Source organism: Heptranchias perlo, chromosome 16, assembly GCF_035084215.1.
Source record: "Heptranchias perlo isolate sHepPer1 chromosome 16, sHepPer1.hap1, whole genome shotgun sequence".
Lineage (NCBI taxonomy): Eukaryota > Metazoa > Chordata > Chondrichthyes > Hexanchiformes > Hexanchidae > Heptranchias > Heptranchias perlo.
In genome coordinates, this window is record NC_090340.1 from 35,199,495 (window position 1) to 35,223,685 (window position 24,191).

At 40.1% G+C, this 24,191-nt stretch overlaps 2 protein-coding genes across 2 annotated transcripts in view; both read left to right on the forward strand.

The window, feature by feature from the left end:
- The window catches only part of itfg1 (integrin alpha FG-GAP repeat containing 1), a 188,121-nt gene extending 186,532 nt beyond the window's left edge, over nucleotides 1-1,589 (forward strand). Inside the window, exon 18 of the mRNA XM_067997929.1 lies at nucleotides 1,096-1,589. Within this exon, the coding sequence (XP_067854030.1) occupies nucleotides 1,096-1,155 (60 nt within the window). The 3' untranslated portion in view covers nucleotides 1,156-1,589. The remainder of the gene's footprint in view (nucleotides 1-1,095) is intronic.
- A 3,719-nt stretch (nucleotides 1,590-5,308) lies between these two features.
- Nucleotides 5,309-24,191, forward strand: part of LOC137333423 (neuropilin and tolloid-like protein 2) — a 36,496-nt gene continuing 17,613 nt past the window's right edge. The window contains exons 1-6 of the mRNA XM_067997574.1: nucleotides 5,309-5,345; nucleotides 17,907-17,984; nucleotides 18,774-18,914; nucleotides 19,228-19,476; nucleotides 23,606-23,650; nucleotides 23,763-23,890. Of these exons, the coding sequence (XP_067853675.1) occupies nucleotides 5,309-5,345; nucleotides 17,907-17,984; nucleotides 18,774-18,914; nucleotides 19,228-19,476; nucleotides 23,606-23,650; nucleotides 23,763-23,890 (678 nt within the window). The remainder of the gene's footprint in view (nucleotides 5,346-17,906; nucleotides 17,985-18,773; nucleotides 18,915-19,227; nucleotides 19,477-23,605; nucleotides 23,651-23,762; nucleotides 23,891-24,191) is intronic.

The following is a 24,191-nucleotide window of genomic DNA, read 5'->3' on the forward strand; positions in this document are numbered from 1 at the left end:
AAATGGAAATGCTGGGTAGTCTTACTTTGGACAATTTGCAAGGCTGGCAAACTTCTTCCTCATCTGCTGCCAGGTTATCTGAATATGGATGACCGTGTTGACCCTTTGAGCTATCTCCTCTTCCCAGCCTGGACTGTTCTCTTGTGGAAAGGGTGCTCTTCATTATTCAAACAGGGCATCCTTCCTTTGGTCCACTTCTTGTAGGAGCAGTTCCACAGCTACATCATTGAATGCTGTGGTTCTTTGTGGACATTGCACCATTTCTTACTAGCAGTGCACACTTGTAGGAGTACAAAATTTCCAGCAGACCTGTCCTACGCTTCAGTATCAGGATGGAAAATGTACCTTGCTGTCTTTTCACCCCTCACACCTGGATTTAAATCCAACACAGAGTAATAACGGGATAATGGTTTCCTCTAACAATTCTTAATGGTCCTATAAAATGAGTTTGAACGTCCAGTTCCTAGTAGGTGTGAACCATAGCACTAAACTTCCCATTATTCAGCTGAGTGGCATTAAGTTGGCAATTTCACTTTATGATCCCAAAATGGTGGGAAATGGAAAGATTTGCACAAGTCCACTGCACATTAAAGTACATTGTCGGGGTGGGGAGGGGTGCTTTGCTCTGAATCTGTCCCTGACTTGGGCGTGCATAATACTGACTCTGGGTACCAAAATTGTAAAATTACACTTCCCCATAGCCGACACCGCTAACTTTGAACACAAAGGTAGGTGGTCAGTATAAATGTAATGAGTGAACTAGCAAGGATATTTTTTAAATTAAAATACTATGCAAAGAAAATGATGCAAATGTCGGTCTTTGCTTACCTTAGTATGGCTGATAGAGATGACATAAAAAACTAGCCCAGAAATCTTCCTCCTTTCATATAATTAGGACATTATTCTTATCCTTTACTGACTACATGGCTTTTTTTCAAAATTAATACTTTTCCAGCCTGGTTAAATATTTAGAGAGAAAGTTCAAACTAGGATTTTAGAAGTCATTTCCGCCTAAAATTCTGCTCATACCATGCTGCTCAATAACTAAAATAGGCACATTTGTTCCTAAAGATTCTCTTTTTGCTTTTATTTCAGAAAGCAGATGACCGGGAGAAGCGGCAGGAAGCGCACAGATTCCATTTTGATGCCATGTGAAATGCAATGGTTCCTGAGAGACGAATGCCAAGTGCTGAGTTAGACCTAAAATATTACTTTCTAATAAATAGCAAAAGATGAATGTTTAATGTTGAATTGTACATAGTCTAAACTGCTTTCCTGGATTTTTTTTTAATCTGGTTTATGGTTTCTGGGCAGTGGTTGCAAATATCTCAAGCTGTATATTTTGAGGAGTAAAGAATAATTTAAAAATAAATGATGCCTTTCACTTTCTTATTGCATGTATTTCCAAGTGTATGTTCCTGTTCTTTCTCAGAACATGGTGAATCTTTCTGTTGTTATTAATGTGGCTCATCGGCCTCCAAATGTCTACTTAAAATAACTGGTCTCTGTGGAGAAGTATGCTTAGTGTTTCTGGTAGGTCAAAATAAACCATATTGTGTTGTATTAAACTTCAAATAATTGAAAATGAATATTCTGCTTTGAATTCTGCTTTTTGTACTACTATATGACCGCGTTATTTTAGGTGTGCTGCAGTACGCATAAGACTGGATGTCTGTGGAATTCCAGTATTCAAATCCCTACACTGAAACTGGTTTGTGATAAGAGGCAGATGCATAACTTAAGCATGTAGCTGGATTGCTAAGAATGCTGTTTTTAGCAGTACATGGATAATAAAATGATTTGACTGGTAACTGTGGATAATATATTATGGTTTTAGGATGTCACAAAGATTTCTTTAAAAATATATTTTGACAGCTCAGAAGTGTTGACTTGCTTGGCCCAAGCACACTGGGGATAAATTCTTCCTCTCAATCATTTTACCGAAAGTTGACTACAAAAGAAAAAAACCCCGTTTTTACTCACTTCGACCTTTTGTTGTATTTATAAACTGGAGGAATTTCACCTCCATATATTTGAAAATCAAACCTGTTAGATGAGCTACTGCTGTGCATTCCCACCTCTGTTCTCTACTGTCAGATACAGGGACAGAACCCATAGTGTAATGCTAAGTAGAAGCTGGTGTAAATTAAATTGAATGTCCGTTACCCAAATAGTCATTATTTTAAGTAAGCTTATCTGCTTTCAAGGCCTGTGGGTAAGGCTTGATTTTTTAAAATTAATATATCTAACCCAAAGTACATGAAGGTATCAAACTTCAGTTCTGCAGCACAGACTCATTTAACAATTTCACAATAGCATCAACCTTTTATTATTCCCTTACACAAACAGTAAAAGTTAACAGTAAGAGCAGCTGGAAATGAAAGTCTTTTGAATGCGTCAAATACACTACACAGTTTCTATATGAATCAGTTTGGGATTTGTATTAATATAAACCGTGTAATTTGGGTGTTAATTGCCCATATCAAATATTGTGAGCCTACCTCCAGGAGCCTCATTCATGCTGCTTTGCCTTCAGTCCACAGCAAAGTTTTGAAGTGTTTCCACACATTTGAGTTATGGGAATTTTTGGAATTTTGTAAGCTTTTTAATGTTAGGGGTCATATTCTAAAGATAAGGGGTCGGCCATTTAGGACTGAGATGAGGAAAAATTTCTTCACTCAGAGGGTTGTGAATCTTTGGAATCCTCTACCCCAGAGGGCTGTGGATTCTCAGACGTTGAGTATATTCAAGACTGAGATAGACTTTTTGGACACTAAGGGAATCAAGGAATATAGGGCAGGAAAGTGGAGTTGAAGTCGAAGATCAGCCATGATCTTATTGAATGACGGAGCAGACTCGAGAGGCCGTATGGCCTACTCCTGCTCTATTTCTTATGTAAAGAATGTCTGGAACAGTGTACAGTCTGACAACATTAAATTTAAGCAGCATTTGATGCACGTGAGAGGAGATCTGCGTGCCCACAATTATCTCTTGCCTGGACAAAGAGAACAACGAGTGATCAACGGTATAACTCGGGTTTGCTTGCCCTATCTCATTGTCAGCCGGTAACAATCACAGGCCAGTAACTATCCCAAAATACCTTATGGACAAAATGCCCAGATGCAGCAAACCATTTATGAATTATTTCTTGCATCTGTGCGAGGTTTGCATATATTGCAACTTGATGTAGTGTTTGAATATTCCCAACTGATACTGTAAGACAGCGATATATTTGGCAATACATAAATTGGGAAGACTAAGCCCATTTTCTTTGGCCCTGCCTCCTCTTTGACCACTGTCTGAGGCTGAACCAGATTGTTCGCAACCTTGACATCCTATTTAACCCTAAGCTGAGCTTCTGACCCCATATCCTTTCCATCACCAAGACCACTTACTTCCACGTCTGTAGTATCGCCTGTCTCTCTTCCTGCCTCTCTTCCTGCCTCTCTTCCTGCCTCAGCCCATCTGCTGCTGAAACCCACATCCATGCTTTTATTACCTCCAGCCTCGACTATTCCAATGCTCTCCTGGCCGGCCTCCCATCTTCCATCCAAAACTCTCCTGCCGGTATCCTAACTCGCCTCTCTACTTCTCTCTCCTTTAAGACACTGTTTAAACCTATCTCTTTGACCAAGCTTTTGGTCACTTGTCCCAATATCTCCTTATGTGCCTTGGTGTCAATTTATTTCTGATAACACTCATGTGAGCGCCTTGTGATGTTTTCCTAAGTTAAATACAACTATATAAATACAAGTAGTTGTATATTTGTGTTGTTAGTGTCGTCACACATTAAAACTTAGAACAGTTCCCGAGTTTCATTCTGCTATTTCAGTGAGTAGAAGCTCCAATTTTGTTTCCCTGTTATAAAGGATCCTTTCCCTGATTTATCACGATAGTACTTGCAGATCAATCCATTGTTTATATATTTTGCCATCCGTTTGACCAGTCATCTGTTCTTTTCCAATGGCTTCTTACAAAACGTATGGATTACTGGCCACTGGCCATTTTATACATCCTTATTGAAGGGGACAATTTCTCGTCATTTAGACTTGATTGTAGATGATCAGATGCAATAACGCTGCAAATTAAGATGGAGAGGCATCTATGATCGGAAACTCGTCTCGTCTGCTGTATATTAACATAACTGATTTATTAATACTGTAAGACATTGCTGTCAATAGGAGGGCATTGTCCTAAATGCCTAATATTTTGAAAGACTGAGGACGTTTTGTTCTATTTATGGCCACAATCCAGAAGATTATATAAATGTTTAACGGTGAATGGAAAGCTTATAGATTCCTGAAAAACGCAAGCTTTCTATTTTTCCAGAACAGTAGTAATTTGTTACGTTGTGTATCTTCTGAAAATACTGATAGAGACCCAATATGGTATAATCCACACTGTCGAAAAAATCTAAAGGGTGTGTTTAAAATTCAATTTTTCCTGTTCCTTGATAACTACCAAATGATGTTAGACTGCGTGTTGTCAGCAGCAGTTTAGAACCCTAAGATGTTTTAAAATGATGTATATACTGATAATAGAAAACTTTGTTTTTCAACGGCTTTATTAATGATCTGCTTTTGGTCACTGCCGTTGTGTCTGAAGGTGTGTGTGGAATTGGAAACAGCAGGCTGCAGTTTGGTGTGTTATATGGAGTGGGTGCATGCGTACAAGCTGCTCGTTGAAGCACAGCACGTAGATCTGAAAATGAGCCTCATTCATTCGCTACACTTCCATCCAGCTGGGAGATGGAGTGACTCTTACTGCTCCTCAAAAGAGCGACAGTCCCTTTCTGCCCGCTTTGCGCCCTGTGACGGATTTAGGCATCTTTGAAACAACTCCGACTCTCCTAGATTTACTATCCCATGTTCAAGTCAATTGAGAAGTCATAAAAAATACATCTACAGTCACAGAACATTCTTGGAGAACCAATACGGTCTTTGTTGAGGAAATACCCAAAGGATAGATCTGACAAAGGAATGGAATTAATCCGGCGCGGAAAGTTTGTCTTTTCGGAGAGAAGCAGGTCTCTGTTGTAGTATAAAGGCATGGCTTGCGTTTTGAACAGAATTAGAATATCAGGAAATCGGATTATGGACCTGATGTGTGAATGTAGGTAGGTATCAGGGGGAAAAGCAATCGAATGGAAGGCTAGTTCGCTGCTTCGAATAACGTGGATTGTTTGTTTCACTTGACGCCGACTCCGAAGTGCTCTGTACCTGTTTGTATACAGTCAGCATTGCAGGCTCTCCTCTCAATACATCCAAGGAGGCACTCGGGCGAAATACACACCTTCCAAACCGAGAGGATGGTGCTGGAAAGACGGTTTTTCTTCATGTTCAAAGGTGAGTCCTAATAAAAGATAAAATAACGTCGCCATCTACAGGAAGGTTCTGCTGTGCTTTGTAAATCATCAAATCCTATTCATGTCCAAAATAATTGCTCTTGAAAACATGCCTGCCTTTCTGTTTTATTTTAAAAGCTTTTGTCTTAATGCATTAACGACTTTACCAGATCTTCTCTAACGTGCTAAAATAACGTGCACGCATTGTAAGCTGACAGGAAATCGAAATATGCCAGTTCCCAGTGTTTAAAATGTCCAGGTATTTTGAACTATTTGAAGCAAAGCTTTTTCTTGTGTCATGCTGAAGATGTTTCGATGTTGTCCGAATTAATTTTAAGTCACAAAAAGTTTGCATAAATTTAGTGTGTGTGTAACAGGCGACCTCCCCAATACAGAATGGACAGCGCGGGGTACAAAAGGAGACAGTGAAAGGGTTCATAAAATTGAGCTGCTCCTTCACTCTGAGCGAAAGTCTCAGTCCCGATGGGGTCTAATTTATAGAACCGCCGAAGCTCTGAGCCTTGAGACCCGGCAACTAGCGGGAAAAGAGTCGAGCCGCGGCTTCCTTTATTTGTTAGGGAGGAGATTGGAATCAAATGTTTTGTTTCCTCGTTGACTGATACTGAAGACATGTGATGAGTTTAATGAGTGTCAGGATATGTCCCTTCCCCGGTATTTGTAGCTTTGCGGAGAGTGTTGAAGTGACAGCTCCACGTGGTGCTGTGAGTTCCTCCTGTCCGAGCACCTTGAGGACCACAACTTTCAACTTTCATCTTTCAATCCCTCTATGTGGGTTTCCCCAGAGCTTTCTTCCTCCGGACCTTTCTCCCCGAATTTCTACGTAAGCTTAAAGGTTTTGTCTTAAATAAATATTTATTTTTTTAGTCATTGTCCCCATTCTCATACTTGCAACACCAAATCTCTTTGTTATGCCCAAGTCTTAGCAACGTAATGAGAATACAACCCGTTCTATAGTATAAAAAGTGCACAAGTGAGATCAGCGGAGATGAGAAGGCGCTGAACTTGCTGCCTGATCTAATGTCCCTACACCACGTTGCGGAGAGTAGGACTCAATGATTTGCTCAAAGCTGGTAGCAAATGTCGGGGTAGGTAAAAATGTGGAGATGCCGGTGATGGACTGGGGTGGACAAATGTAAGGAATCTTACAACACCAGGTTATAGTCCAACAGTTTTATTTAAAAATCACAAGCTTTCGGAGGCTTTCTCCTTCGTCGCTAACACTGGCATCGCTAGAATCTCATTTATCAGTTCGATTAAAAGATCGATATGAGTATATTGTTGAATGATGTTGAACACCAAACAGAAACAATGGTAATATTTTTCATCATCTCATGGGTGGAAGTTATGTAAAACCCAGCATTTTTCAGGCAAACTCACTTTGCTATCTTAAAATTTAAAAACAAGCGAACCGATGCACTTCAAAATATAACGTCATAAATAATTGATGAAAAGTAACTGTCCCTCTTGTCAGGTTTGACTGAATTGCAATCCGGAACATACTTATTCGCTCCAAATTGGGGATCACGTCCAGTAAAAAAAAAGTCCAAAATGCCAAATTAGATTGATCCGAAATTATGAAAAAGTGTTGTTTCAAAACTTGGCAAATTAGGTTGATCTCAGAAAAATATTCTGAATATTACGAAAGACTACTTCAGTGACCTGATTTCAATTCCAATGCAATGAACATTTGGGATTCTCTTGTACAAGGCAGTCAGTCTTTCGCTTCTTGGTGCATATAATGGAATACAGTCGTTATTTTCACTGATTTGTACATTGACTCGGCGCCGCCACCTAAAATGTGAATATGTATGAAGAGAAGGAGGTCTCCCTGTTCTCCGACTGCTCTTGCACAGGATCCCCGCCCCGCGTGGCTGGGAAATTTACACCAGATTAGAAAACGCTGACGTGTTTTCCCTGCACTAAAACACAAGAACACTTTTGACGCATGTGGGTAGGCGAATATAAGGACCAGGGAGGTTCTAACACACAGGAGCACCCAAGAAAGTGTGTTCCCAATCCAGTAGTACCCTCCCTCCCGCCCTAGTAAAGCCAAGGCCTTCAAATTTAGTAGCAAAAGCCATGCAGTTATAAAAATATTCAGTTGTCCCATTGTCTCAAGGAGAATATGGCTAAATTTAGTAATTTATTGATAAAAAATTAAACATCTCCTTCAATAATATAAATACATGGTGTGTTATCCTGGCGATAGTCATTCAATAAATTTGCAGTGATTATGCATCATCTGCACACAATGTGATACTTGCTACTCGCAAAAATAAATCCAAACAAAACTGCACAAACTCTATAGCAAATATTAATTTTGATTTATATAAGAGTGAATTCAAGGCCCAAATCTTTTGTGGCTCAAGGTGTTAGTTTAAAGCTGCTGGAACTTCCTTTGGGTTCTGATGTCATGGCGCCCCCATTAACTAGATATAACTAATCCTGGGTAACAGTATTATACTCTGTTAATTGCTTGCCTGGGTATAAGAGAATCTTCTTATAAGTTCTAGTCACTAAATATAAAATTAAGAACTACCACACGGGTAAGCATTTATTTTTTGGTAAAGTCGCATTCCGTTAAAATGATTTAATGACACCCGGCTAGGATAAAAGGAACTTGCATTTACGGTCAAAATGCAAACGTTTGTCTGGGAGTTTTAAAGTGTTTTACACCAATATTAAACTCTGTAAAATACAAAGAACCCGCACCAAACCCCTAACTACACCAAGTAGGTTTATGAGTCTGTATCCAGGAAACGCCGGATTTTTATTGTTGGGGAGGATTCATTAATACTTGCATATTTTTAATAATCCATGCAGTTCATCGGTGAAATATTGAGGTTTTATTGCTGTGTAACTGCACCGCATATAGTTTTCCATGATAATTCCAACCTCCGTCAAAAAGTTGGAGTACAGGCAATTCTGTTATTTCTCATAGCACCATATTACACGATGGGCTTCGGAGACGAAGGAGTCCTTCTTCCTGGCTTAGCCTCAACGCTAAAATATTTTTAGAAAGCTTAAAGGGACTCTCTGGTGAAACTACCATTGGATCAGGAAATGTGCCAATACTCGTATTATTTTCCTCGCTCCATTTTACTCTCCGGATAAAATCTTACAGCTACATAAATTGTATAGTGCACGCAGATAGTTTATGGAAATATGGTAAAAGTACCCCGAGAGTATTGTCTTCATTAGCAGGACATAACGATTGCAGAGATAATTCAGAAATAACCCTGACAACAAGAAGACCTGGACTCCTCTGCGGAGCGAACTCTAATATAGTTCCCCAGTAAACGTGCTTGTCCGTGGGATATGAAGATGGGCTTCACTGTATATCTAGAAAAAAATCTTGTATGTTGGATTTCTTCCTTGATCAATTAATTTGGGGAATACCTTTTTGTGTAATATAAATTAAAAAAATTATCTTGGATTTTGAGAAAAAATTAATGTTACTAGTTTTGAATTTTTAAAATTCCTATTCTTTGTAGAATTCTACCCAATTTTATCTGATTCCATCCGATCTTTGGGCGGCAATGTTACTTGACACCCAAGCATTGAAACCTCATTTTCTTTTCCAGTCTGGTCGATCATTGTTCTCACCGGAGGGATCGCGTCTACACAAAAGGCTCAAGGTGCGTTTGTAATTCTTTTTTCTACTGCTACCAGCTCAGTTGATTGTATTAAATTGTTTACTTAACAGGTATTAATTTATAAAATAAAACAGATCTGATGTATCAGCTACCATGTGCATTGTAAATGTAGAATGCACTGCGCCTAATTTATTGCATTAGTGGGATAATTAAACGCGCTGGCTGAAACAGCCTGAAATGTATTAACACTCCGACAGTCAGCATTAGAGCCCAGCTTGTGATGATCTGTCAGCTCACAGGCGCTTATGTTAATACGCCACCGTCTGACCCGGTCAACACTCCCGCAGGTCCTCATCCCAATAGATTCAGAAATGAGACCAACGCAATATATTTTACGTCGCAGTTGATAAATAAGTGCGTATTGGTGGTTGGCAGAGAGCATGACAGCTACTTACTATCTCTGTATCTGCCACTAACCATTCACGTACCAACTATGTACCAGCCATTTACGCCCGTGTATCAACTGTATACTAGCCATGTACCAGCCAAACACTATCTAGACCGGTCTTAGGCATATTGCTGTCTATTGGTCACCAGGAGCCCCGCGACTCTGGATAGAATGGGTCAGAACTGCGCTCCGGCCCTCAAACGGCCTGACCATCTAACCCCGTGTGCCCCAATTTGTTATGAAGTCGAACAGAGCGGCCCTGGTGCTGTTGGTTGTAGGAGGCGTGGACCATTTGTTAATAATTAGGGATGGGCAATAAATGCTGGCCTCGCCAGCGACGCCCACATCCCGTGAACGAATATAAAAAAAATAAGTTGTTCTCCATTCACGGTTATCGATTTTCCTTTGTTTTATAGTCAGTTGCTTAAGTTGAACAATGAAAAAGGTAATTATATCTAAATATATCTGATCAGTAATGAACAGCGGACGGGACACTACAGACTGGTGGAGAATCGTTACTCTGCCAAAGGAGAATATTTGACAATATATTTATATATATATATGTTTAAGTTTTTAAAAAACGCGTTCGAAAATCCTCCCATAGCAAATAGGAGAGTTGAACACATTAAAATTGGGTTGGATTCCCCCGTATGCAATTATCTAATTTAAAACATTTAAATTAAATCTTTTTCTCGTAGTAATAGAATAGTTGTTGCACTAGGGCAATTTAAAAAAAAATCTCGTCTGGTTTCCACTCCCCAGGCTCTTCTTTAAAACAAGAGGCAATAGATTATTTCCATTTTCCAATTTAAAATGAGCGCAAAGTATTTTTGTAGTTCTTTTTAAATAAAACCATACCCCAGCAGTAAATAAACAAACAGATACTTTAAAACAACATTTTGTAAACAAAACATTAAAAGAATTCCAGCTAAAATTATTTTTAATTGAATGAATGTGTTTTTAGAACCCTTCATTGAGGGACTGAATAGCAGATTGGAATGACCCTATGGTGCTACTAGAAAAATAACTAAAACTTCTTTCTCCCAGTTACAGATTATTTGTTAATACTGGTCAAAAGAAGTTTTAAAATATAATGAAATATAATTAATTCTGCAATGGCTAACAGGAAGTTTTCAATAAAAATGAGCAGATTCATTGTCCTATTCAGATTTTTAAAAAACGATGTCTGTGTTCATTAGAGTTTTGCAGTGTCTTAATGATTTACAACCCGTTTAATCAGTTCAAGTGGTATAATTCTTCAGTACTTGGATCTCAGATCTGAATAATTTATACAGAAAGATTTGGCAATCTCATATGAAAATATGCTGATTGAGACTAAAGGGTCCCGGAGACATCTGCTACATAGGGCTTTGTAAAGTGTAAGGCAGGCTTTGTGCACCACTCATACATGCACTGTAACAACATTTTTTTATAGTTCACTTAGTAGGTTCTTTACTACTCAGAGTTTCAGCTTCTTACAAATGCACACAAACTAAACATTGACTTTAGAATTGATACAAATTGGTTGCACTTAAAGGCAGAATGTGGGTAAATTATTCTAATGGTTGGCTGTACATAACAATCCCAGAACACAATGATATGCAATCTACTTGTATACAATCATATCAACATTATTATATTACAACTCCTTTCCACAAAAGAAGAACAATATCCTGCCATATGCTATTTTGGTTTGAACTTTTTTTTAATTCGTTCATGGGATGTGGGTGTCTCTGGCGAGGCCGGCATTTATTGCCCATCCCTAATTGCCCTTGAGAAGGTGGTGGTGAGCCGCCTTCTTGAACCGCTGCAGTCCGTGTGGTGAAGGTTCTCCCACAGTGATGTTAGGAAGGAAGTTCCAGGATTTTGACCCAGCGACGATGAAGGAACGGCGATATATTTCCAAGTTGGGATGGTGTGTGACTTGGAGGGGAATGTGCAGGTGGTGTTGTTCCCATGTACCTGCTGCTCTTGTCCTTCTAGGTGGTAGAGGTCGCAGGTTTGGGAGGTGCTGTCGAAGAAGCCTTGGCGAGTTGCTGCAGTGCATCCCTTCACACAGTCCTTTTAGAATCACCCCACAAGTATTCACTTGCTGTAAATCATATTTTACAAAATACATTTTCAAATTCAGTGGAGGTTTAATTAGTCTGCCTCTTGGTGATCTCTTTCTTATTTGAGATTGTGATGGCTCTGGAGTGCGTTTGTTTACTTCAGGATTTGTGAGTCCTGTTCCACGGTTCTACTGTCATAAAATCATAGAATCACAGCAAGGTTACGGCACGGAAGGAGGCCATTCAGCCCATCGATTCTATGCAAGAGCAATCCAGCCAGTTCCACTCCCCCGCCTTATCCCCGTAGCCCTGCAATTCTTTTCCTTTCAAGTACTTATCCAGTTCCCTTTTGAAGGCCATGACTGAATCTGCCTCCACCACCCCCTCAGGCACTGCATTCCAGATCCTAACCACTCGCTGTGTAAAAAAGTTTTTCCTCGTGTTGACGATCCGGATTCTTTCCCCTCAGTCTGGTTCAGTAAAAACTGAAGTCGAATACATTTTAAAGTTCATCACAACTTTAATAGCAGGGTTCTTAGTCTGCAGCATTGATTTGGACTCCTGATAGAGTCCCTCTATGCTGGCAGAGCAAGAACAAAAACATACAGAAATCCACACGTTTTTATACAAATCAATAGGGTTGGAACATACTTAATGAGGGTCAACACCAATCATAAGCCGGGCACAGGTTGCCATGCGAGGTTACATTATTTCCGGCCAATCATAGATAATCATGTGCTGACCATGTTGCTGTTAGACATCAAAGGGGATACTTCCTCACCTTCCAACTTGGAATGTTCTTCCCTGTTCCTTCTGTTCCTTATCTCCCAACCTGGAATGTCTTTCAACTTTGGCTAAGCTCATTACCTATATTGATCTGCCATAAACATGGAGACATTCAGACCAGTCCTTGAATCACATCAAAGACTCTACATTGCTAAGACCATGCAAACCTGCTGACTACGCAAACATATGGCCCAGCAGGAGGCCAGGCCACCTGTACCAATCTCAGTTACTAACTAATTAACCCTTTCTAACCATTTTGCATTCTGCTTCTTTGCCACGTAGGCATTTTAATATTTTACCGAAAACTGACCACGTAGGGATTCTCAGTGTCACCTTTGGTTCTTTTGCCAACCACCTAAAAACTATGTCCTCTGGTTCTTGACCCTTTCGCCAATGGGAGCAGTTTCTCTCTATCTACTCTGTCTAGACCATTCATGATTTTGAATACCTCTATCAAATCTCCTCGCAACCGTCTCTGTTCCAAGGAGAACAACCCCAGCTTCTCCAGTCTATCCACGTAACTAAAGCCCCTCATCCCTGGAATCATTCTAGTAAATCTCTTCTGCACCCTCTCTAAGGCCTTCACATCTTTCCTAAAGTGCAGTGCCCAGAAATAGCCACAATACTCCAGTTGTGGCCGAACCAGCGTTTTATAAAGGTTCATCATGACTTCCATGCTTTTGTACTCTGTGCCTCTATAAAGCCTATGATCCCGTATGCCTTTTTAACCATTTTCTCAACTTGCCCTGCCACCTTCAACGATTTGTGCACATATGCCCCCAGATCTCTCTGTTCCTGTACCCCTTTTAGAGTTGTGCCCTCTAGTGTATATTGCCTCTCCTCGTTCTTCCTACCAAAATGTATCACTTCACATTTTTCTGTGTTAAATTTCATCTGCCACGTGTCCGCCCATGCTACCAGCCTGTCTATATCCTCTTGAAGTCTATCACTATCCTCCAAGTTTACTACCCTTCCAAGTTTTGTGTCATCTGCAAATTTGGAAACTGTGCTCTGTACACCTAAGTCCAAGTCATTAATATATATCAAGAAAAGCAGTGGTCCCAGCACCGACCCCTGGGGAACACCACTGTACACCTCCCTCCAATCCGAAAAACAACCGTTCATCACTTCTCTCTGTTTCCTGTCACTTAGCCAATTCTGTATCCATGTTGCTGCTGCCCCCTTTATTCCATGGGCTGCAATCTTGTTGATAAGCCTACCATGCGCACTTTATCAAATGCCTTTTGAAGGTCCATATACACCACATCAGCTGCATTGCCCTCATCTACCCTCTCTGCTACCTCATCAAAAAACTCTATCAGGTTAGTTAAACACGATTTGCCTTTAACAAATCTGTGCTGCCTTTCCCTTATCAATCCATACTCGTCCAAGTGACTGTTAATTCTGTCCCGGATTGTCGTTTCTAAAAGTTTCCCCACCACTGAGCTTAAACTGACTGGCCTATAGTTGCTGGGTTTATGCTTACACCTTTTTTTGAATAAGGTTGTAACATTTGCAATTCTCCAGTCCTCTGGCACCACCCTCCGTATCTACGGATGTTTGGAAGATTCGGGCCAGTACCTCCGCAATTTCCAACCTTACTCCCCTCAGCAACCTTGGATACATCCCATCTGGACCGGGTGACTTATCTACCTGACTTATCAATTGTCTGTTGATACTACTGATTCTGCTGCATATGTTTCCACAAAGGGACAAGCTTCTCAAGACAGAATTTTTATTCCAGTTTCAACCATGGTCTATCAGGGATCATTATGTGACACTAAAGGTTCCTTGGTTTTTCATTTGAGAATTATTACAAGTACCACATGAAGAGATGTAGAGGTTGAGTTCGGCATTCATGGTGAGTCAGTATATAACTTCTGTAGCTTAGCACAAATATCCTGCAATCCCAAATGGCTGGAATGAAATTTCTGCATCATCTCTGCTTTTGCGTATCTAGGGTTGAAGACTTTATTTCCTTTGAATGTGATCTCATCTTGAACAGAGAACTCATATTGGAAATGGTAGCACTCCTAATCTCAGGAAGAATATATTTTTTGTAGTTTGGACATTTAGTCAGAATGGTATGCTTTGACTATTTTAGGACTTGATCTCTGAGTTTTTAAATGGATTTTAATTAGATGCTGTTATGGCATACCAAGATACTGTACCATGTTGATGTTTTTGACCTTCTGAATGAACTCATCTTCAGCTTTGCTCAGGAGTACTGCATAATCAGTCTCTTTCTTTGGCTTTCTCTGTCGAGGCAAGTTAGTCTGTTAAACATAGTAGCAATGTACATATCCATTACTTGGTTGTATTTCACTTTCAGAGGGTATAGCATTATTTGCAGTCATTTTATGCAGATAATAGTGCTCTCCAAAGGCTTATGGTGAGTCTCACCTCTGTTTCATACACTGTTCAAATCACTCATCCTATACACTATAGCAAGCATCGCTTTCTCAATTTGTAGCTTGTTGCCTTCTGCTGGCGTGACTGCTTTTGAGACATATTCCACTGGCTTTTTACATCAAAGCAACACAAAGATCTACTGCTTTTGTATTACACTGTAATGTGCCCACTTCTTCACATCATATTACCTAGGAACCAAATGATTTGACTTCACTTACAGATTTGTCATGGGTCTCTAATCACTGCCATTCCATGCCTTGATCTTTTACAAATCTAAGTGGTTCAGATACAATCAACAAATGTGGCAGAAAGGTTGAAGATAAATCACCATGCTAAGGTACTTAAGTGAACAGACATCATTTGGCGGATGAATCTGCAGGATAGCTTTAAATTTCTTTTGGATCTGGTTTCAATCATAAATAGTTAAAATAGAAATATATATGGTATCTATCTAAACTGCAACTTAAGTATATTCTTGTTTAACTGCAAACTTCTCTCCTGTTGTCTTCCAAGAAGGTTACAGTGGTTGTTGTCATAATTTGCTGTGGTATTTTTAAGATAAGTTCCTTTTGCATAAACCAAAATGACATCTGCAATTAATTCTACTTCTACAAGACCCCAAGATTTTCATGCATACACTTTTAGTACTCCGCTGGGCTGATACAACAGAAAAAGTCATGCATGGCCACTGAAACTTTCCAAATGGAATGTTGAAAATCATCAATTGACTTAATTCTTTGTCCAACTTAACTTGCCAGAATCCATCTTTAGTACCTAATTCAGAGAAAATTTGGCTTTGTGAATTTTGTGGCAATCTATTCAACTGCTGACAGTAGGTAGTAAGGCCTCTTAATTGATCCAGTTAAATACGTAGAATTAATGCAAATCCTCAGGTTTTCTTTTGGCATTAACAACTGTCACCATACTTGATACCCAATCAGTGGGTTTACTGATAGGAGTGAGCACCTCTATTGAGTCAATCAATTGTTTTCTTCGTAGGCTTCTTCAACCCAATAGGAAATTTGCATGGAGAATTTCAATACCAATTTCACACATTTGTCTATTTCAGTGTAGTATGTATCTTGAAGACAACTCATTGCATGCGTTCATAACTTCTTAGGTCAGTGGTTTTTGTTAACAGTATTTAAATAATGACATGGTGTAACAGCTGCCAGCAACTTCAGAAAGTTTCATTTCTGACGTGTTTCTGCACTGACAACTTTATCTACAATATGGAGTTCAAGATTGGGTATAATTCTTTTTCTAGTATTGTTCACTTTATATTTGCTTATTGGACCCATTGCATATCCATTATACAGCTTTAGCTTAGCTCTACTCCTTTGGAGATAAAGATCATCTGGATATCTCATAACAAACACACACTTTTTGTTAGGGAGTAGGTTACATGTATTTGCACAACTTAGCTGAAACTTAACTTCTGCATTGCCATTGGCCCTCATCGTCACATTTAAATTAGATTTTTTTCAGATTCTCCACTGCTTCAATTATGTATTTCTGTATTTATACAATGTGCAGTTGTTTCTTTTCCTGCCTCTTTGTCTTAAACTTGGCAACAATGATACATTTTTTTAAAACTACACTTGTTACACATCTGTGTGAGTGCTGGACATTGAAAGGATATTTTTCAAAACGTGCACTATTGGTGGGGAGCTGCACCTGCTGGATACATATATTGGAAAATGGTGGACACATTGCCAACTATTTACTGCCCATTACGGCCCTTGAACGTTATCATTAGCATGTGTCATTTCCAAAATAGGTGGTTAGTTGATTCACCTCTAGTCAACTTGGGCTTTTGTTTGCTGGATTTTGTACCAGGTAGTTTATATTTGACACTCTCCATTTACCCAACTATATGGACAATTTGATCAATGTTGAGCTGTTTCACTGTTCTTAACATATCTACAGCGTTCTGAAGGTTGAGCATTGGTTCTTTCATCAGTCTCTCTGTTCTGACTCCAAACATAATTGTACCACAAATCAGTAACTTCTTCGATTCACCAAAATTAAAAGTTCTGCAAGGTCCTTCAACACCGTTGCACAGTGATCAATCAGTTCCCCACTCTCGATTTCTTGAATTCAAAACATAGCTCATAAATGTTGTATTCTTTTTTGATTGGCAAAGATTCTTGAATTCTCTAAAACATTCTGTACTTTCATCACCCACCATATCCCATGGAAACATGTGATATACAGTAAGATACTCGGCAACCTTTATGTCTTCTCCTTTCTCTAACACTTCTAGTAGTTCATAATTCACCTATCTTTGTATAAACGTCTTCCAAATATGTGCTGGATTTCACTTTAAGAGTTGCCATTGTTGAGGCAGTGAAGTGGTGAGTGTTAATCTTTGAACAGCAGTTTTAAACACCCCTGATATTTTGTAATGAGAATATGGATTTTCTGATTGGTTCCATCCAATTTACAGGAGTAAATTGAGAACATCTGATCAGATAACTGTGCAGAGTTCTGTTACAACTGACTTCTGCCCTTTTCTTGGCATGCCCCATTTTCTGTCTCAAATGGGAGACAGCTTCATTCAAATATTAATCTGGGGGCTTGGAGATCATGCACGCCATTTCACAATGATCAGGTGTGTAGGACATTGATTTGTAATGTGAAATGGGTGTTCAAGGTTGTTATGTGAAGACAAGTACAAGGAAAGATACAGTAATGTTACCACCAATATATTTAGCCATTTCTTAACTGTTGGTATTTAGGTTCTCATGAGCCTTTGTGATAATTGTTCTAATTTTTTTGCTCCTAGCCCCAGTACTGGCATCAATGGCTTTCCAGTGAGAAGCCCCTATCTAGAGTGCTTACAATAAAAAGAGGATCAACAGAGAAAAGCCAGGAAGGCCAGGCTGCACTAAAGGAGTTCAATGCCCAACTGTCAGTATCTACACACCTGTATCTGCAGACAGAAGTGACCATATCTTACTTTGGCAGGTGACTAATGCCTGCAGAGGCTCCTATTCTAAAAAGGAAGTTGTGAAAGCAGATTGGATTGGCACCACTAAGATATGTGAATGCCTGACTAACCACAATACTGGATGCTTCCCCAGAAGCACTCCAATCACAGTATATTTTCCTTTCAGTGGCACTGCAGGAAAGATGATCAACAGCCAACATAACCTGATTGGCCGTACCCATCAAGATGCTACCAATCATATCTGAAAACCCTGGCATATCTACCTGGCAATGACCATGGTGACTTATCTTCACAGGGTCCAGGTCAACAGAGAACCAGCTGCAGAGCTATGCCGTCCATGCACATAGAGATGGCAAATCCAGTGACGATAATGGTAAGTTGCAGCCTGAAACTTGGCTCCATCTCCTTACAGGCATAATGCAATGCTGACTAGGGGGGAAAGTGCTGTTGAGTAGCTTAGAGGGCTTTTGTGTTCCTTGCCTGCCTACTCATACCAGCACCTTGGCTTTCCTTTCCCATTACTTTTGCCTGCCATTTCTTAGTCTCTTCCCCCTTCAGCCTTGGCAGATTGGTTGAGGAGCCTTCCTAAAGGCTTTCAGTAATTTTTTCACGCTGTTGTGACTCTCCCTTTTAATTGTCCCCTTCCCTTAAATGTCACTTACACACAGTTTTCTTCTCCCACAGCTAGTGTTCTCCCTTTACACATGGAGTTATGCCAATAAGCACACCTCAAAAAATTGGGTGCAAATAGCATACTTCCATTTGAGTTTATCTAAAATCAGCTTCTAACCATTCAGGTCTAAACCACGCCCATATCATAAAATTTAGTGGCTATCTCTTATTCACAGCTCACACTCAGTAGATTCCTTACTGATCTGTGTCTGTTTCTTTCTGCCTATTCTTACACATGCGCACTCCAAACATTGATTGTTAAACTGACTGATTGTTCTTGAGCAAAGTATATAGATGACCTGCTTTAGCAGCAAGGGGGTACATAATGATTCCAAAACATAATGATCTCTATTCAGTGCATTATACAATTGTAGCCACTTGGAACCAGACATGTTCTGGGCATATACCAGCCACTTACCAGCCAGATACCAACTGTGCCCCTGAGATTATAATTTAAATCACAGTAAAGTGAATTTACTTCATTTTACAGAGGGACAGAACATCATATCACATCACAAGTCAGGAAAACAATGTGGAGTTTGGGTTCGGAATGACAATGGCGGATATTTTGCTTCACCTAATTACCCGAATGCTTACCCTCCCAATAGAGAATGTATCTACATACTGGAAGGTAATGTAATCTCCTCATTTCCACTAAACTCTATGACACTAGTTGGAGCCCAGTATCAGTACTCTACAAAGATCTGTCTATATTTATTAGTAGCAATTATCTGGAGCATTTGCTTGAACAATGACAGTATATAATTTGTTAAAATGGCTAAACTGGAATCTTGTTACAACATTGTACATCTTTAGTCCTCCTGCTTGAAATGTTCTCGGAAATGATTAGAATGTTTCTTCCTTTGATAACTGGATATACCTTGAACCGAGGTAAGCCATGTCCTCTAAGAACTACACTTGTTAACATTTTGCTCTATTTGCAGCGGCCCCGCGCCAGCGAATTGAACTCACTTTTGATGAACCCTATAACATTGAACCCTCGTGGGACTGTCGATTTGACCACTTGGAAGTCAGAGATGGACCATTTGGATTCTCCCGCGTGATAAACCGTTACTGTGGTCTAAAAAATCCAGCACTCATTAAATCTTCTGGAAGGTTCTTATGGATAAAGTTTTCTTCAGATGAGGAATTAGAAGGTTTTGGATTTCGAGCAAAATACTCTTTTGTACCAGGTAATTAACTTACCACTATTTGAAGGAACTTAAAGATTTTAAATGGGCAGTACTATGGCTATGTTAATAAAGGAAGGAATCACTGTAATACAGAGAAATGATATTGGGACAAAGCATCAAGATAATGAAACAGTTTGAGTGGAGATAAGGAATAATAAGGGAAAAAAAACATTAGTGGGCGTAGTATATAGGCCTCCTAATAGTTGCAACTCTGCTGGAAGAAGTATTAATCAGGAGATAGTCGGGGCATGTAATAAGGGAACAGCCATAATTATGGGGGATTTTAATTATCATATTAACTGGACAAATCAAATTGGGCAGAGCAGCCTTGAGGACGAGTTCATTGAGTGCATCAGGGATGGATTTCTTGAGCAGTATGTAACTGATCCTACAAGGGGGCAGGCAACCTTGGACCTGGTCCTGTGTAATGAGTCAGGATTAATTAATAATGTCCTAGTTAAGGATCCCCTTGGAACGAGCGACCACAACATGGTTGAATTCCATATCCAATTAGAGGGTGAGAAGGTTGATTCTCAAACAAGCGTACTGAGCTTGAATAAAGGAGACTATGATGGTATGAGAGCGGAATTGATTAAAGTGGACTGGGAAAATAGATTAAAGGGTAAGACGGTACATGAGCAGTAGTGTTCATTTAGGGAGTTATTTTACAACTTTCAAAATAAATATATTCCACTGAGGAAAAAAGGGTGTAAAAGGAATGACAGCCACCCGTGGCTAAGTAAAGAAATCAAGGATAGTATCCGACTAAAAACAAGGACATATAAGGTAGCCAAACTTAGTGGGAGGATAGAAGATTGGGAATTCTTCAAAAGACAGCAAAAAGTAACTAAAGGATTGATTAAGAAAGGGAAGTTAGATTATGAAAAGAAATTAGCAAAAAATATAAAAACAGATAGCAAGAGTTTCTATAGTTATATAAAAAGAAAAAGGGTGGCTAAGGCAAACATAGGTCCCTTAGAGGATGAGACCGGGAAATTAATGGTGGGAAACATGGAGATGGCAAAAATGCTGAACAAATATTTTGTTTCAGTCTTTACAGTAGAGGACACTAAGAATATCCCAACACTGGACAAACAGGGGACTCTCGGGGGGGAGGAGCTAAATACGATTAAAATCACTCAGGAGATGGTACTCAGTAAAATAATGGGACTCAAGGCGGATAAATCCCCTGGACCTGATGGCTTCCATCCTAGGGTCTTGAGGGAAGTGGCAGTAGGGATTGTGGATGCTTTGGTGATAGTTTTCCAAAATTCCCTGGACTCAGGAGAGGTCCCGGCAGATTGGAAAACTGCTAATGTAACACCGTTATTTAAAAAGGGTAGTAGGCAGAAGGCTGGAAATTATAGGCCAGTTAGCTTAACATCTGTGGTGGGTAAAATTTTGGAGTCTATTATTAAGGAGACAGTAACGGAACATTTAGATAAGCATAATTTAATAGGACAAAGTCAGCATGGCTTTATGAAGGGGAAGTCATGTCTGACAAATTTGCTTGAGTTCTTCGAGGATATAACGTATAGGGTGGATAAAGGGGAACCAGTGGACATAGTGTATTTAGACTTCCAGAAGGCATTCGACAAGGTGCCACATAAAAGATTATTACTTAAGATAAAAAATCACGGGATTGGGGGTAATATTCTGGCATGGGTGGAGGATTGGTTATCGAACAGGAAGCAGAGAGTTGGGATAAATGGTTCATTTTCGGACTGGCAACCAGTAACCAGTGGTGTTCCACAGGGGTCGGTGCTGGGTCCCCAACTCTTTACAATCTATATTAACGATTTGGAGGAGGGGACCGAGTGCAACATATCAAAATTTGCAGATGATACAAAGATGGGAGGGAAAGTAGAGAGTGAGGAGGACATAAAAAACCTGCAAGGGGATATAGACAGGCTGGGTGAGTGGGCGGAGATTTGGCAGATGCAATATAATATTGGAAAATGTGAGGTTATGCACTTTGGCAGGAAAAATCAGAGAGCAAGTTATTTTCTTAATGGCGAGAGACTGGAAAGTACTGCAGTACAAAGGGATCTGGGGGTCCTAGTGCAAGAAAATCAAAAAGTTGGTATGCAGGTGCAGCAGGTGATCAAGAAAGCCAACGGAATGTTGGCTTTTATTGCTAGGGGGATAGAATATAAAAACAAGGAGGTATTGCTGCAGTTATATAAGGTATTGGTGAGACCGCACCTGGAATACTGCATACAGTTTTGGTCTCCATACTTAAGAAAAGACATACTTGCTCTCGAGGCAGTACAAAGAAGGTTCACTCGGTTAATCCCGGGGATGAGGGGGCGGACATATGAGGAGAGGTTGAGTAGATTGGGACTCTACTCATTGGAGTTCAGAAGAATGAGAGGCGATCTTATTGAAACATATAAGATTGTGAAGGGTCTTGATCGGGTGGATGCAGTAAGGATGTTCCCAAAGATGGGTGAAACTAGAACTAGGGGGCATAATCTTAGAATAAGGGGCTGCTCTTTCAAAACTGAGATGAGGAGAAACTTCTTCACTCAGAGGGTGGTCGGTCTGTGGAATTTGCTGCCCCAGGAAGCTGTGGAAGCTACATCATTAGATAAATTTAAAACAGAAATAGACAGTTTCCTAGAAGTAAAGGGAATTAGGGGTTATGGGGAGCGGGCAGGAAATTGGACATGAAGCTGAGTTCGGATCGGTCAATGCCCTGTGGGTGGCGGAGAGGGCCCAGGGGCTATGTGGCCGGGTCCTGCTCCGACTTCTTGTGTTCTTTAGATTTGTGGTTGGGATCAGATCAGCCATGATCTTATTGAATGGCGGAGCAGGCTCGAGGGGCCGATTGGCCTACTCCTGCTCCAATTTCTTATGTTCTTATGTTCTTATGTACTATCAACTTTGGCGAGGGTGTAAAGCGGGAGGTAGCAGATCGGCCACCCATTATTCACCCCATCTGATTTTCCTTTCCATGAGAGGTAATTTATGTGGGGTGTATAACGGTTGGCCGCTCTGCTACCGCCCATTTTACACCCTCACCAAAGTTGAAAGTTCTGTCCAATGTGTCCAGTGTTTGATTTGAGTGAATTAAAAGCTTTAGCCTTGACACAGTTTTTAAAAAAAACTTGTTCTCAGGATATAGTGGACTGCATTTATTGCTCATCCATAAATGTGCTCCGATAAAGGTGGTAGAAAACCTTCTCCTTGAACTGCTTAAGTTCTTGTGGTCATGATGCTTGCCAGCGACACCCACATCCCATGAACGAATTTTTAAAAAATTGTTTTAGTTAAGGAATTTCAGTTTATTGACCCAGCAATGGTGAAGGAACAGTGATATATGTTCATGTCAAATTGCTGTGTGACTTGGAGGGGAACCAGGAGATGATGGTGTTCCCCTTACTTTGGTACTGTAGTCCTTGGTAATAGAGATCAATGGGGAAGGAGGTGCTGTTGTAGTAACTTTCGTGAGTTGGTGCAATGCAACTAGTAGGTAGTACGTACTGCAGCCGTAGTGCACCGTATGGACAGGTGGATATTGAGTCCAGGGTATTGGCACTGATGAAGTGAACTGCTCTGTCCTGGATGGTGTCAAGCTTCTTGCATGTTGTTATGGGCACACCGATCGAAGTAAGTGGTAAGTATTGCATCACATTCCTGACTTGAGCCTTATAGATGGAGGACAGTCTTTGAGGTATCATGAGGCGATTCACTCTACAAAGTCTACCCAGCCTCTATCCTGCTATTATAGATACAGTTGATATGGCTGGTCCAGTTAATCTTCTGGTCAAAGGTAACTCCCTAAATGTTGATGGTGGAGGACTCAGCGGTTGTGGGGCTGTTGAAGCTGACTTCCTATTGTTGGAGTTGGCCATTACTTGGCACTTATGTGGCATGAATGTTATATGCCACTAGTCAGCCCAACCTGGATGTTGCCCAAGTACTCCTGTAGGCTGCTTCCCTGATGAACTCCTGTATCAATGTCCTAGGGATGTGATGATTGGCTTCCAATAGCTATGACCATTTTCCTTTGTGTCAGGCTCCTCCAAAATAAAGACAAGTATTTTAGACTTAATTTATCAAATGTTACATGATTTAACATGTCATTTAAATTGACAATATAATCAAACTTTTCCTACCTTTACAGATCCTGATTTTATCTACCTTGGTGGAATCTTGAACCCCATTCCAGGTATGATTACCGTTAACAGTTCAAGACGAATTTTTAACACTAGTTTTTTTTTATAAAATGTTAATATTTTCTCATTTTTTTCCAGTAAAATATTAGTATTTTATATCTCCAGACTGCCAGTTTGAACTATCAGGGCCTGATGGGATTATTCACTCTAGTCAAGTGGAACAAGAGGAGAAAATAAAACCTGGAGAAGCAATCGACTGCATTTGGACAATAAGAGCCCCGCCAAAAGCTAAAGTATGTTATGTTTGTACTTTACAGAAGACAATGCACAGAGAGAAACTTTAAGTGAGGTTCCTACCCAAAGCCTGGTATGATAGAACGCTTGCACTCTATTTGTAGTGTCATGTGCAAACCAAAACACTTTGCATTTCCAGAGCAGTGCAGTTTAGAAATGAAGAGAGCATAGGCATCAAGCACTGTTCAGGAAGTGGCGTCCCAGAGGCCATTTATTAGTCATCACATTGGTTTGTGGAGGCACGGATTGCACTGAAATTGTTGCTGATTTCTCCACATTAGTCTGTGCCCTCAAATCTCA